Below are 16,215 nucleotides of genomic sequence, written 5' to 3' on the forward strand. Positions count from 1 at the left end.
GTCCTTGTAGGACCACGCGAATACGTCCTTGTATTCCAGGAAGATTTTGAATGCTACAGCCTTCAACACTAGGCTCCAATCGTCGCCTACCCAGATATTTCGGGGATTGGCAGTGTCCCCCAGGTTTGTTTCCTTCACAGTGGGGTCTTCATACCGCATTGGCCTATCTTTCAAAAATTCGTATGCCAAGACATCATTTATTTTGGCGTCTCCCTCCTTGTACTCTGTGTATTCTGGCGGAAACTCCTCCTTCTTGCCTGGCTCGTCCTCAATCTGTAGCATGTGACAAGCCGGATGAAACACTTCATAGTCTTCCATTTGCCAGTGGAAGAGTCCATTCAAGGAGGAAGTGTCATCTTCTGAACATCCACCAAGTTCCAGCACTCCTTCCTCGTTTGGTTCCCTCTCGTCTTTACCTTCATAGGAGTCCCACTCCCATCTGTTTGAATCCTCCGAATCTGAGTCAGATGACGCCAGTTCCTCTCCGACAACCTAGGTCCTCAAATCAATGGTATACTTCCGTCCCCCTTTCTCCATAGAAAGGGTGTTCTTTTTCCAGTCGTGGTTCACCTTTGCTGTAACCAACCACCCTCTACCCAAGATGGCGTCGTAACCCTTCTTCTTGAGTGGGATTACCACAAAATCTAGTATGAAGGGTTGTGTGTCGATGGTGACCGGCTGGGCCATCAGGGTGCCAAGTGGCTTGATGTCATGCTGGTCTGCATCTACCAAGTTGAACGTGGGTGGCCATAGTGTTGGCTTCCCAAGCTTCTTCCACGTATCCTCTAGCAATACATTCACCCCCGAACCTCTGTCCACGATGGTGTCTTTAAGGATAGCCTCAAGAATTCCCATCTCTACTACAGCAGGATCTCGACCACTATTTAAGGCCAACAACATTGGGTCAGCCGAGGGGCTGACCAGAGCTTCCGCCCGTGTGGCACGCAAAGGTGCCTGCGTAGTGGTTTGTATGGAACTAAAAATGGCGGTTCTCAACTGTGGCATTGTTTCCAGAAGGTCCTTTACCCTTATAGGCACTTCCATCTGCAGTACTTGCCCAATGATGTTATTTTCAGCTTCCGTACGGGATGATGTACTCACCCCCTCATTGTTCCGTCGTTCAGTCGTCATCTCACGTTCGATATTGGCTTTTGCCTCGCATAATCTCTCCTCCGTACGGGGGTCGAGATACGTGGCCTTTTTCGTCTGAGCGCGGGTGATAGCCGGTACTTCCTTCTCACCAGTCTTCTCAATGTTGAGGAGGTTAACCCCTGGCTTAGGGCAATTTGTGTCCTCATGGTCGCCTAGCCCACACCATCGGCAAAGGTGCTGAGGGGTGGCTTCCTTCGTGCAATCACGGGCGAAGTGCCCCCATTGATTGCAGGCCCTACACTGGATCATTGGCCGGCCCTTGGCGTCATACAAGATGCGGCTTCTGTTATTGTTATTGTTATTGTTATTGTTCCTTCCGCCGCCGCGTCTGTTGTCCCGGTAACCTCCAGATGATGTCGTTTGCTGGGCCATACCCACTGGCACGGATTTTGTGGCCTGCTCAGTGAACAACACTTGGTTCATTTGCATACTTCGGGTCTTCGTGTTGTATGGGCACTCCTTAATGGAGTGTCCCATCACTTGGCAAATCTCACAAAAGGCCTTCTTCGGGCAAGTACCCTTCGTATGTCCTTTGCACTCCGTGCACCATACGTCGCCTTCTGTCCGACCCGTGCTTCTCATTGTTTTAAATTCTTTCCTCATTCGCTCCATGTCTTTCTGGAGCACTTGCACCTTTTTGCCCGCCTCACCATCGATGTTGCTTCCCTCGGAAGAGTCATCATCCTCAGACGAGCTATCCTTCTTTTTTTTCTTGGATGTCTTGGTCTCGCTCTCGAGATCCATCGCTCTATTATACGCGTCTTCGTACGAGGTTGGTGGAACAATTTTCATCTTCTTCCGAAGGGAGTGTTTCAATCCCTCCACGAACCATCTCTTTTTCAACCCATCTGTTGATTGACTCTCCATTTTCCCCAATAGTTCCTTGAGCCGCCGACTATAAGCTCGCACAGTCTCGTTCTTGTTCTGCTTTGTGCCATAGATTTCGGCTACTATTTCGTTGTCGTCTTTGAGGAGGCGAAACTCTATCCCTAACTCCTCCTTCAGGTCGGGCCATGTGCCGGCTTTGGCCTTATCCATATCTGAGTACCAGTCTATGGCCACTCCCCTTAAGGTTGCTAGAAATTGTGTTACCCATTCGTCTTAAGTCGGTAACACCATTCGCTGACCATATGGTTTCGCAAGTGCGGCAATGGCAGACAAGATCTTCCTTCCCGTCGCCGTTGAACTTCGGTAGTTTCTGTTTACTCGCCATCGATGGGGGTCGTCTCCCCGGAGGTGGCTGTGGCGGTGTTTGTACCCCTGCGCCGCTCCCTCCGGCGCTGGTGTGTCCTACGTGGGTGAATGGGGGTACGGTGTTTTGCCTGTCGTGTGTCGCACCTACAGCCGTACGGTTGTCTTCCCCTTCGTTCTCACCCATGCCCACTACTGGCTCCCTTTGGTGATCCTCACTTCGTGGCATAAGGGATAAGTTTCTGAACTGATCCCGGGTTTCTTCGACTAGATTCCTCCGTAACCTTGTTTCCTCTAGAAACTCTTCGTGGCTTCTCACCCTACGGTGTTCTGGTGACGCGTAGAAATTTCCCTCGGCTTCTGCACCCTCCGTGACACCTCCTTGGTTCCCTTCGGGCAACCCTTCGACAGGTCGTCCTTCGGCAAGTTGCCTCAACCTCCGTCTACGTTCTACTTGTTGCTCCAGAATCAAGGCCCTCTGTGCAGCCTCCCACTCCTCCGTTTGTGCTTTCTTATTTCTATCTTTGTTTAATAGGTTGGGCATTAATTCCCGTACATTTCCATGAATAACAACACAAAAAAAAAGAACACTCCTTTATTAATTCATCTCATTAGATAAAACTTGTGCCAATATTCTGCCACCTTTATTCAAATATAGAATGTTCTTTTATCCCTCTGGGATTCAGGGTTCAATTTCCTCTTGGCCTCGTGCCATCACGTTCCGCTTCCCGACGGCTGCTTTCTTCTTACTGTTGGAGGATTTGTCGACGTCGCTCTTCTCGGGCAATCTCCTCCAGGCGAGTTCGTTGTGCCAGTGATGCCTGTGCAGCAACCGGGGGAGGTGGTTCATCAACCGATTTACTGCCGGGCTAACTTCCAGTGTTATCCACACGGCACTTGTTGGGATTTCAGCCTCCGTGGCTTCTCTTCGGACGTAGGTCTCGATGGCTACCTAGAGTAGGATTGAAAATTCCCTCGTCGCAGTGTCTTCCCCGTTGTAGAGCTCTGTTTGCGCGTCATCGGCCTCTGGGTTTATCTCACCAACGGGTAGGCCCATCGTGTCTGAGCGCCTTCCGCTCCCTCCGTTCCCAAGTATGTCTAGGCAGTGGCGCCAAATGTTTACCCTCTCGGGTAAATAGCTTAAAGCATACAGATAAAACACGTAATGCAGAATAATAATGCCATAGACATCAGATAAAATATAAGAGATGTTATTCCATTCATAATCGTGTCTCACAAGTTACATTCGGAAGTATATAAAGGTACCGAGGGGGTGCGAGTGCCAACCATCGCACCGTAACTACCATCCCCAGGTTACCGACTAACAAAGACAATTACAACTTAATTAACTAGTTTTATTCGTGTACAATATCGCCGCCAACATATGTTTGGAGGCAAATAAGCTTGGGCACACTATGATAATGTGATTGCACAAGGCGCTAAGGAGGATATGTCCCCATACTTAGTCAATTTCACTCCTCTAGGCCTGAGCTCACAACATGGATTTTGACACTCATGACACCAAAGTGACATGCTTGCAGTTCCGTTACCACTCCTAGCTTGCACATTGTCAAACCCTAATCAGAGACATCTAGCATCCCTAGCAAGACTTGATTACTTAGCAACATTTGATAATAGTCTTTGCACAATGACAACATTTGCAACATTGCAACTTTGACATCTCTTAGCGACCTGACCCCAATTCCTCAACCCTGGCTCACAAGACTAACCTCCTCTCATCAAAAGGCTAAAGCCAAAGAAACTGATGCCAAGCAAAGATACCATACCAAAACCTTAAGCCTAAAGCGAAAGGTGGGGGTCCCCATTTGTAATGGGGCGATGTGTGATTATGTCACAACAGTATACCAATAAACGGAAAATGTATGAGACAAAAAGCACACAGTAGTCGTACTGTGCATATTAGCGATTGTTGTATAAACACCATACAGTGGCTGCAATTGCTATCAATAAAATTGCCTTAGATGAAAATCCTGTCTGCTAATAGATTTACATACAAATAGTAAGATCATAAGGCAATATATGAATACTAAAACCATCTGCACTTCAAACATGACCATGTTTTTTGATAAAGCTCAGCAACAAACAGTTCATATAGTATCATCTTTAGCAACATATATGCTTATTTGATATTAACTTTCAAAAAATGGCAACATCATGTTGAAAGTTTCCTATGGTACCTGAATCTCTGATATATAATATGGTCTGTAGAAGGCATAAAGGAGACAGCAATCAAGCAAAAGCAACCATAAGAACTTAATATTACGCTAATACTAACTGAATCAGAATGTTATGCTAAAAATCTGAGATTCCATAAACAGCTGATTTTGAAGTCTTCTACCAGCACAAAAATCATCAAGAAAGGAGAAAGTAGGAAAGATTCCTTTGAAACACCCTTAAAGGCACTAGTTTCAACATTTTTGAATCTATTTTGATGAACATTTATTGTGTCATTCACACCTCTTTTAGGGTGTTCTAGACCTTTCTGACTTCCCTAAGAAGTTTAAGCCCTTTCTTTGACATGTAGGAACTTTACACAACTTTAGAAATGCGTAAGATCCAGCAACCTTTTTCATTTGGATACCCACCTGCCTCACGGTACTTACTACTCTATTGTCTGCTTGTCGCTTCCCAACTTCTCAAGAATAAAAAATTCTCAATACTTTTATTCTTTTTTGACAGAAGAAGACTCCAAATGTCCCCTAACAATTATGACTTACATGCTCAGGAAATACTTTGGTGCAAATGAGACAATCAAAAGAAGGGCATGCATTTAAAATCACAACCACTATAATTTGAAGGGCAGCTTAAGTTACAACAATGTGAAAGAGTACACACAACTATGTGAAAGGAGTAAATATTAAACTTGTTCGACCTTTTTAACAGTTTTTGAAGATGCTTACACCATTAATTGAGTATATGAAGGCAGACTTCAAAAGCACCACAAGTGTGTTGACTAAACAGCAGCAAAATTGAAATAAAGTTCTTATACAAGGTTAGATTTCTAACTAGAAGACTAAAGATACCCTAACGTAATCCAAAGAATCACACCATTTAGTAAGAGTTCTTACATGTGCCAAGTTTTGGGCACGAATCTCATCTGGATAGAACTTCTCTAGCTTTTCCACCATATTTCTTTCCAACTGAAAATAAAAATAAAAGCAAACAATTAACCAACTAAAATCGAAAAGAAAAATCTGGGCAGTGAAAGTTCAACACTATAATTGTAATATTGTTTGTAGACACTAATAAATCTCACTTTTCTAAATTAGATTAACTCAATTAGCTGAAACTGTGCTTCTAAAGTAAAACAAATATGTCAAGCAATATTATGCAACATCCAGGAGAACTCAGAAATTCAACAGAGAAAAGATATATAATCTTTTACTACCATATCAGAGGCGTCTGCAAGTAAGGTCTCTCTGGAATGGAATTCATTAGTTTTCTCCTCAAGCTTGAATTTTTCTGTAACAGAAATTATAGCAGATTAAGTAGAAAATTCTTCTTGCTTATGCAAAAGCAAATCACATCAATGCATTCTAGAACATCTAGACAAATATCATTTGGATATCCACAATAAGTAACCTTTCATAAGTTGATCCTGCTTAAGATGAAGCCGCTCTTTAAGCAGTACAAGTTTTTCAGCATGAAGCTGCATCCATCTCCGTTGGTCACCTGCTTTATCCTGAATTAATCCAATTGTCAAATAAGCATCCATGTAGTTTTGTAAACCATAATTCTTTTCATGATTGATTAAGAGCAATGGTCTTTCCATATTCAAACATCATTTATAAACAACATTTTGACTTTGCATTATCTTAATTTAAGATTAGTCATGGACTCATACTATCCAAAATTAGTATTATGTTGGGAGACATGTTACATGTATTGCATCTAGTATTGCCTTCTATAACCATAATTCTTTCCATGATTGGTTAAGAGAAATCATCTTTTCATATTCAAACTCCATCATTTATAAACAGCATTTTGACTTTGCATTATCTTATATTTTAAGATTAGTTATATACTATCAAAAATTAGTATTATGTTGGGAGACATGTTACAATTATTGCATCTAGTACTGCCTTCTATATCTACAGTAAATTCATAACTAGAGTCACTACCTTGAAGATTTAAAAAAGACCCCTACATTACCTTAGATAATTTCTTTATATATCAAATTTGGTATTTGTTACTATAGCAGACCTAATGAGCTATTTTTTTAATAAATTCATACCCGATAACATCAAACTGTAATATTAAAATGTGATCCTAGGCCCTTAAGAACATTCAATTTATATACATGAAAGGAACCCCTTGATGCAGCCAATGACCAGGTGCCCAGTGAAAGGTAGCCAATCCTAGCAGCTTTACACACAAAACCCAAACTACAAATGCAGAAAGAAAATACAATAACTTAAAATAATGAATCAGAAATTCAAATTGTGCTTGCCTACAGGCATGCAGCCAGCACATGGCATTACAAATAATTACAAATAATTCAAATTTCTTCCAATCTCTCTGCCTGGATGTCACAATTCCCTAAGGCCGGCAGGAAAAGCATTCCCAGCATCTTCTTCATACAATCCCTGCCACTGTCTAATTTTCCTTCACATACCCGTACCTTATTCTTCACATATGTTGTGTTCTTTATATAAATATACACATCTGCTGCCAACCAATTAGAGACACGGCCCATAATCTAAAATGGGCAAACAAGCAAAAAATGTGAGTTAGAAGACTCAAGAACTAGTCAGAATTGAAAGCACATAACACTACAACCCTATGAAGAACCATCCTGCATGTAGATAAATAATGCCCATCAGCCAATAACATAACTAACACCCAACAAAGGCAACAGTCGCTTAGAAACTGTATGCAACAATTATCCACAACCTCATAAAAAGAGGCTGTCAGAATCACAGGAGTATAAATTCCCTGACTTCATCTAAGCTGCCAGCCATAAGGGATGAAATCCCCAAATCTAAAATATTCTTCAGGTATCACTCAGATGGCTGGAAGATATGCAGATCCCATGGTGACTGCTCAGCAGGAGGGAGTCTTACCTAGTAGCAAAAGACAATCGTGTGCAGACCTCAACAGATGTGATGCAATGCCCAAGCAAATAAAAATGAGATTCCAGTTTCTTTAATCCTTACATCCAAGACAATATGAATTTCTCACATCTCCATTAAGTCTTCCTCAATTTTGTCCAGCTCTAATCTTGTGGACCCCATATTCAGCTGCAGCTAAGAAATTCTGCTTTGAAATGAGAAATTTCAATATCTTTTTGGCCTTTGAGATTCCCTGTAACTCACAAATGTTAGGAAAACAAAGAAACCCAAAATTATGCTATCATTGTTTCTTGGCAATGCAAGATTACATGTAAGCCTGCATGCTCTTGCATCAAACATGCTGAGTAAAGAAAAATGTTCCATCAGCTCGAGGCTCATGAACATCACATGAACCTTGGAATCAACATTTCATGCTTGTTTCTAATCCAAAGTGTCTCTTTCTCTGCTTCTTTCTCCCCCTTTGTTAAACATTTGTCTTTTGTCTTCTTACCCCATTGGGAATCTACCACCATTTCTATCTTATCCTATTCTTTTTACAAGCCTTAATATTCGTCCACTACTATGCTTGATTGTCGCTGATAGTAAGGCTCCAAATCTACCTTGTTTTAAATAGGTGATATATCTATTGCCTCAGTAAACCCTATCTCATAGTCCTTCGTTGCGCACTTCTACAAAAGCTTAAATGATCCCAACATTTTCTTTTCCTTACTTTCACGAGCAAAGACCAACCTGTTGTGACGTTTTCACACATCGCCCCATTGCAAATGGGGACCCATGTTTTTGCTCGTTTTGCTCGTTTTCGCTTTGCTTTTTAGGGTTTTGGTTTAGTTTGTCAGCTGTCTGGATTAGGGTCAAGCCTTAGGTTTTTTTTATTTTATCGTTTTCAGGCCAGAATCCAGTCAGTCTTGAGAGCTTTTTGAGCTTCCTTTCGTAGGATGCAATTTTGAATAAAGTGAATTTGCCAGAATGGTCTATTTTCAATTGGAATTTTGAATGCATAGTCCTAAATTTGTCTAAGTGTGAATGATGAAATTGTGAATTTTGTCCAATTGAGTATGTTTGACCAAATTTTGAGTTTTTTGATATTTGATCCCAGGCATCGGAAATGATTTGTTTTTTGCCTTGTGAAGTGATTAAACTTGTGAAATCATGATATTTTGGCCTGTAAGAGCAAAATCGCTCTTGTCCCTCAGTGAAGGACCGGAGCTCGTTTTCAAAAATCTTACTGTCTCTGCAGGATCAAGATGATTTTTCAAGTAGAAATGGTAAAGAAAGGCATGATCTTTCCGTTGAATATAAATTGAAGAATTTCACGAACACGGAAATGCCCCAGGAGTCAAAATCGCTCCTGTCCTTCAGTGAAGGACCGGAGCTCAAAATCAAATATTGCTTTGTCCTTGCAGGATTTTAACAACTTGACGATTTGAAGAGGTCCAAGGAAGTGCATTTTACCAGTTGAATATAATTTGAAGACACAAACATGAAGAAAAGTGGACCAAAATGCAAAATTCGCTCCTGTCCCTCAGCCAGGGACCAGGGCGAAGTTCAGTGTAGCTCCCGTCCCTCTCCCAGGGACCAGAGCGAAATTCCTTATAAGGCATGTTTTAGGCAAAGATCAAGCAAGTTTAGGGTTTGAGGCAAGCAAAGACGGTGTTACGGATTCGTTGAAGACAAAATTGAAGATTGCAAGACACCAAATGGGACCTATATTAGCCTGGGCGCTCCTGTCCCTCAGTCAAGGACCAGAGCGATTTTTACCTTAGACAAATTTCTTGCCAACTTACAATGAATTCCAAGCCATGGATGAATGAAAAGATACATTACGAATCCGTTGAAGATAAATTTTGAAGTTGGCAAAATGTGATGGAGCCTACAAGTACAAATTCGCTCCTGTCCCTCAGCCAGGGACTAGGGCGATATCTTAGTTATGTGCCTTTCCTCCAAGTTTAAAACCACTCCAAGTCAAGGTGAAAGGTGGCAAGGACGTTTTGAAGCGTCTCAATGAAGAACGAAGTATCAAAGGTCGCCAATATTGAAAGAATTACATCAAGTGTCCAAGTTCGCTCCTGTCCCTCAGTCAGGGACCAGAGCGAAATTTTCATAAGGGCCTAGATTTTGAAGGTTTAACAAGTATCAAGTGTCCAAGGGGATCAAAGGGACCTCATTCTACATTATGAAAGTAATTACAAGTTGATGGAAGCAAGCATGAGCCCAGGACATTGAAGTTCGCTCCTGTCCCTCAAGCAGGGACCAGAGCGATATTCACCATAATTGCCAATTCATGCAAAAATCATGCCAAGTCAGGATTATACGAAGTTGCAAAGTATCAAAGGTGTCTTAAGAAAACGATATGTAAAGGTTTCAAACGTCAAAGGGTCATCAATTGAACCAAGGGACCTATATCGCTCCTGTCCCTCAGTCAGGGACCAGGGCGATTTGCACAAGATCATTCATTTTTCTTCAAAATCATGACAAGGCAAGGATACACAAGATCAAGGACATCATTTAGGAAGCAATGAACAAAGAACAAAGGTTGGAAGATAGCAAGTTTTGGCTAGAACTTCAGGATCGCTCCTGTCCCTCACCAAGGGACCAGGGCGATAATCCTCCAAACATCAAATATGCCTCGTAGAAGCCAAGTGAAGTAAAGTGGAATGAAGGGACAACGTCATTACTTGCCATATAATGCAGATTGGTGATTGAACAAGCAAGATTAAGGAGAAACACCAAGATCACTCCTGTCCCTCACCAAGGGACGAGGGCGATATTAGCTAAATCATTCATTTTCCTTCGAAAATCATGTCAAAGCAAAGTTGCAAAAGGTTTAAAACGTCATTTGGAAGGCGACACAAAAGAAGTGAACGACAAAATGTTACCAATTTGAGCTAGATATGGAAGTTCGCTCCTCTCCCTCACCAAGGGACCAGGGCGATATCCACCTTAGAGGGCATTCATCCACCAAATCAAGACGATCAAGCTCGAGTTTTTTGGCAAACATGCCAGTCTCAACGTGAGGATGGAGGTTTTGAACATAAAAGGCAAGAGAATCAAGACTAAACATCAAATTCGCTCCTGTCCCTTAGTCAGGGACCAGAGCGATAGGTTTGTGTCCTTACCTCTTCCAAATTTGGCGCTAAAACATTCTTTAGATTTTATTAAATGCTAGGAAAAATCGATAAATTTGAAATCCAATTAAAGTTAGCATTTAACATTAGCGCATGGGTCTTTATTAATTAATTTTTGCCTTTTAAAAATCGAGTTTATTTAAAATTATAGGCATTAAATTAATTAATTATAAATAAAATGGGGCGCTTGATTTAAAATTTGTTTCATTTTACAAAGGTCGGCCTTTAAGTTTATTTTAAATTTGCCTTATTCACCAAAGTCGGCCTAGGGTCAATGTGAAGGTGAGCGCCTATAAAGGGAGGTGTTTATTTCATTTTCAAATCATCATTTTATCCTCTTTCATATGCGATTTTGGAGAAGACAAGGTGCGAAATTATCATCAAAGAGGAGTGCGTGTTTGTTTCAAGTAAGGCGAATTTGTTATCTTCAAGACATTGAAGACTCCTCCCCAAGGTGGCGAATTGCTAAAGTGGACGTTCATTTGGAGAGAGATCACGTTGAAGCCATCAAATTTTGATTTGTGCCTAGGCGAATTCCTTTGTTTTGCATTTTAGAGTTAAACTCTCAAGTAAGGTATGACAAGATCCCTTGTTTTGATTTTGAATTTTGATCGTCATAGCCTTAAATTTTGAAATTTTGAATTCTAATAGCTCAATCGTCGTTTAGGAAATGATAACTCAAGGACTTATTATGAAGTTTCCTAAATTTAATTTCTAGTCTATATTTCCACGTTGCAAATCATGTTGCTAATTTTGAAATGTTGTGTAGGCATCAAATGGAGATCTCATCAAGGAAAATCAAGCCGGATCAAGGACGGTCTTCGCCGGGACGATCAAACCAGGACAGGGGCGACCTCTTTCAATCCAGCGTTCCAAGGCGAGGTACATCATCATCCTGCACATTAAGGACACATGGAGTTAGAACAAGGGCTCGTTGAAGAAGAAAATAGTTCCAGATGAATTAATTAAAGCAAGCTTCTCAACAACATCAAGTTGAATATCTACCAAGTTCCAAGTGTCAAATGAGGTGGCGTCCTAGTCATCATTTCTCCAATCAGTGAGGTCCACCTCAGCATGTCCAGATTCAATGTACTTAACTCATGGATGGTGGCACAAACTCCGATGTACCTACCCCGGCTATCCATTGGTCGATTTTTCTAGAGGGGACATGTGTCCAAGCAATATAATTTTATCATTGGTCAAGCATTAAATGTTATGTAATGGTTGTAACAAACCCTAATTAGGGTTTTCATTGTTGAATCTTGGCCATTGATCTTGAATTGATCTAAGCCATCAAATTGTATTGTGGGCACTATATAAGCCCTGACATTTCATTTTGTAAAGTTAATTAGGGATAATATAGAAATAGTTGAAAGCAGTTAGTAGGTAGAGAGTAGTTAGAAATTGATAGAATAGCAATTAGAGTAGAATAGGAGGACAAGGCAAGAAATTGTTGCCATTGATTGTAAACAAACTCCATTTTCATTTAAGTAATGGTGAAGTGTGTCGTTTCTTGCAATTTGCATGGTTTCTTGTTGAGTCTTCAATCCTAGATGGTAGATGATTAGATGAATGGAGGAAATGCGATTGATTAATGGTGGGATTCGTATATCCATACTACTAGCAGTTTGTTGATTGCAGACTTGCCTTGTGTAGTTGTTGTGACCATTTCACACATCGCCCCATTGCAAATGGGGACCCCTTTTTTTTTTTCGCTCGCTTTTCGCTTCGCTTTTAGGATTTTGTTAGTCAGTCAGTTGTCTGGATTTAGGGTCAAGCCTTAGGGTTTTAATTAACGTCTTTTCAAGCCAGAATCCAGTCAGTTTTGAGAGTTTTTGAGCTCCTTTCGTAGGATGCAAACTTTGAATGCAATGATTTCGCCAAATTGGTCTATTTTCAATTGGAATTTTGAGTGCATAGCTTAAATTTGTCTAAGTGTTGATGATGAAATGTGAATTTTTGTCCAATTGACTAATTTTGACCAAATTTTGACTTTTTTGATTTTTGATCCCGGGCATTGAGAATGGTTTGTTTTCGCCTCGTGAATTGATTAAACTTGTAAAATCATGTTATTTTGGCCTGTAGGAGCAAAATCGCTCCTGTCCCTCAGTGAAGGACGGGAGCTCGTTTTCAAATATCTTACTATTCCTGCAGAGTCAAGATGAATTTCGAATTGTAAGTGATGGCGAAAGGCGAGATCTTTCCATTGAATATAAATTGAAGATTTTCATGAACATAGAAATGCCTCCAAGAGCAAAATCGCTCCTGTCCCTCAGTGAAGGACCGGAGCTACAAATCAAATTTTGCCTTGTCCTTGCAAGATTTTGACGACTTGACAATTCGAAGAGGTCCAAGGGAAGATGTTTTATCAGATGAATATAATTTGAAGTGCAAATATGAAGGAAAATGACCCAGAATGCTAAAATCGCTCCTGTCCCTCAGGAAGGGACCAGGGCGAAGTACATTATAGCTCCTGTCCCTCTCCAAGGGACCAGAGCGATATTCTTCATAGGACAAAATTCAGGCAAAGATCAAGACAAGTTTGTGTTTGATGGCAAGGAAGATGATGAAATGAACTCATTGAAGATAAATTGAAGATTTTGAAACGTCAGCAAGGACCCAAAATGCCTAGTTCGCTCCTGTCCCTCAGGAAGGGACCAGAGAGATTTTTGTTATGCATGATTTTCTTGTCCAGTTTCAATCGATCCCAAGGCATGGATGAATGGAAGGGTGCATTACGAACCCGTTGAATATAACTTTGAAGGTGATAAAGTGAAATGAAGACCACAAAAGAATGGATCGCTCCTGTCCCTCTCCAAGGGACCAGGGCGATATGATGGTAATATTGCTTCTTATTCAAGTTTAAAACCGTTCCTCCAAGATCAAGACCTTCCAAGATGAGGAACAAGGGGGCAAGGACGTTTCAAGGCATTTTCAATCAAGCACAAGTTACCAAGGTCATCACATTGAAGGAATTTGCACTCTAAGACCCAGTTCGCTCCTGTCCCTCAGGAAGGGACCAGAGCGATATTTCCATAAAGGCATGAATTTCAAAAAACAAGCAAGTGTCAAGCTACCAAGAGAATCGAAGGGACGTCATTTCACGCATTGAAGATAATTGCAAGTTGAAGAAAACAAGAACAAGCTCACAATGTTGAACTTCGCTCCTGTCCCTCAGGAAGGGACCAAAGCGATATTGGGTATATTGATCAACTTATGCAAAAATGACATTAAGACAAGACTTCACAAGGTCGTAAGGGGTTCAAGGTGTCTTTTGAAGGTGATATATCAAAGTTTGGAACGTCCAAATGTTATCAATCAAGTTAAGGAGTCTATATCGCTCCTGTCCGTTGGACAAGGACCAAGGTGATTTCATTAAAAACACTCATGCTCCTTCAAAATCAAGGCAAGGCGAAGATGGACAAGGTAAAAGACGTCCTTTGGAAAGCAATGAACGAAGAACAAAGGGTAAATGTTTACGAATTTGAGCCAGGACATGGAGATCGCTCCTGTCCCTCTCCAAGGGACCAGGGCGATATTTGCCAAAACACATGATATCCTTTGAAGATCACGTTGAGATAAAGTCGCACATGGTTTTAAACATCATTTGGAAGGCGATGCAAAGGGAAATGGACGTTAAATATCACCGATTTGAGCTTAAAATGGAGAAAAGACAAGGATCGCTCCTGTCCCTCTCCAAGGGACAAGGGCGATGATCCTCTAAACATCAAAATGCCTTGTAAAATTCAAGCAAAATGAGCGTGGAATGAAGGAATGACATTGTTTGTCCATCACAACGAAGATTGAAGTTCGAAGTTACAAAGATTAAGGAGAAAAGAATGGATCGCTCCTGTCCCTCTCCAAGGGACAAGGGCGATGATACATCCAAAGCCACTTATGCGCACATGCAAGGCGATCTAACTTGAAGGACCCGACAAAATGGGTGATTTGAACGTGGAAATGAAGAAGTTGAACGTGGAAGTTACAAGAAATCATGACAAAAATGGTGAATCGCTCCTGTCCCTCTCCAAGGGACCAGGGCGATGAGGTACGTCTACTCCATTTTCAAAATTTGGCGCTCAAATGAACATTTTAAATTTACCTTAAATGCTAAGATCGATGAGTTTTGAAAATCCTATTAAATTAGCATTTAAAAAATTGCGTTTGGCATTTATTAATTATTTTGCCTTGTTTAAAAATCGAAATTTATTAATTAAAAATCAAAGGCATTTATTAATTAATTAATTAATCAAAAAATAAAAAATTGAATGGAGCATTTTGACATGGAGGTCGGCCTTTATCATCTAATTAAAATCATTTAAAAATTGATTTATATCACCAAGTCGGCCTTAATGAATGGAAGAGGTGAGCGCTATAAAAGGAGAGTGAAAACTATCATTTTTACATCATTATTTTATCATTCAAGTGCGAGCCTTCATCCCAATCAAAGGTGGTGCGAAATTGTGTTTGAAGAAGTGTGAATATCATCCAAAGGTGGCGCTAATACTTCCAAGGGGGTGCGATATTTGAAGATCTATATTGAGCGAATTTGCCAAGATTTGAAGGTCACGTTAAAGGTGATATTTGAAGATCACGTCAAGGACAAAGGTGGCGAAATTGATTTCTTGAGGAGATCACGTTGAAGATCGTCTACACCTCAATTTTGTCTAGGCGAATTTTGTTCTTTTTGCATTCTAGAGTTAGCTCTCTATTGAGGTATGGCGATTTGATTTTATTGTTTTATTTATTCATCGTCATATTTTAAATTTTGAGTTATTTTGAATTTTGAATTCCTAGCTCAATCGTTTTATTTTAGGAAATGATAACCCAAAGACTTATCATGAAGTTTCCTAAAATTTATGCTCTAATCTTTGTTATTTATTGCAAAATCTAGTCTCTCATTATGAAATGTTGTGTAGGTATGGCAACCCCAAAGGCGGGAGCATCCACCAGTCGTTCAGCTCTCATGAAAGAAGATCAGAAGACCGAAGAAGTGGAGACTAAGATCGTGTCGAAGTGGAGCAACATTGGAGATACAAATTTGGGTAACTTCAGCACAAAGAAGTTTCGAGAAGTCCCTTACATTGGCAAGCCATCACCTGTCGCCCGGAGAATAATCGAGAGTGGTATCATTAAGGCGGCCGGTTTTCCTCCAACTGTTCAGTGCCACGAGTTGATGATCGAGTGTGCTCGTCACTATGATCCACAGTCCAGGACGATCGTGTCCAAAGAGGGAAACACTTTGGCGTACCTTTCAGAGGAAGCTATAAGTGAAGCTTTCCATCTTCCAGAGCACAGGGATATGATATACAAGAGCATAGAAGGAGCCAGATCAATGTACGAAGATGATCCAGATGCTTGTCTAAGCATTATCAATAAGAATTGGCTACTCAAAAGCCGTCCCCGTCTGAGCAAGGTCCCGAACACACCGCACAGGATTGATTTCCAGGAGGAGTACAGAGATTTAATTACCATGCTCAACCGAGTTACAGGAGCCCCTCATGCCTTCTATTTTGAGAAGTGGATGTTTTACTTCATCCAGGTGATTGTTCAAGGGAAAGGTACGATACATTGGGCTAGGATGATTAGCCATTGCTTGGACGTACAGTTGAGGAGACTCAAGGCTACTAAGTCCTTCCACATGAGTTCATATG

The 16,215-nt window shown here is 40.9% G+C and overlaps 1 protein-coding gene across 6 annotated transcripts in view; it reads right to left on the reverse strand.

Moving 5' to 3' along the window:
* LOC131068436 (uncharacterized) overlaps positions 1 to 16,215 on the reverse strand; it is a 207,755-nt gene that overhangs the window by 104,046 nt on the left and 87,494 nt on the right. For all 6 annotated transcript variants that reach the window (XM_058003626.2, XM_058003625.2, XM_058003624.2 and 3 more), the window contains exons 5-7: positions 5,947 to 6,046; positions 5,753 to 5,826; positions 5,433 to 5,504 (exon numbers count right to left, since the gene is read on the reverse strand). In XM_058003626.2, coding sequence (XP_057859609.2) covers positions 5,433 to 5,504; positions 5,753 to 5,826; positions 5,947 to 6,046 — 246 coding nt within the window. The remainder of the gene's footprint in view (positions 1 to 5,432; positions 5,505 to 5,752; positions 5,827 to 5,946; positions 6,047 to 16,215) is intronic.

The sequence above is a fragment of the Cryptomeria japonica genome, chromosome 10, assembly GCF_030272615.1.
Source record: "Cryptomeria japonica chromosome 10, Sugi_1.0, whole genome shotgun sequence".
Taxonomy (NCBI): domain Eukaryota; kingdom Viridiplantae; phylum Streptophyta; class Pinopsida; order Cupressales; family Cupressaceae; genus Cryptomeria; species Cryptomeria japonica.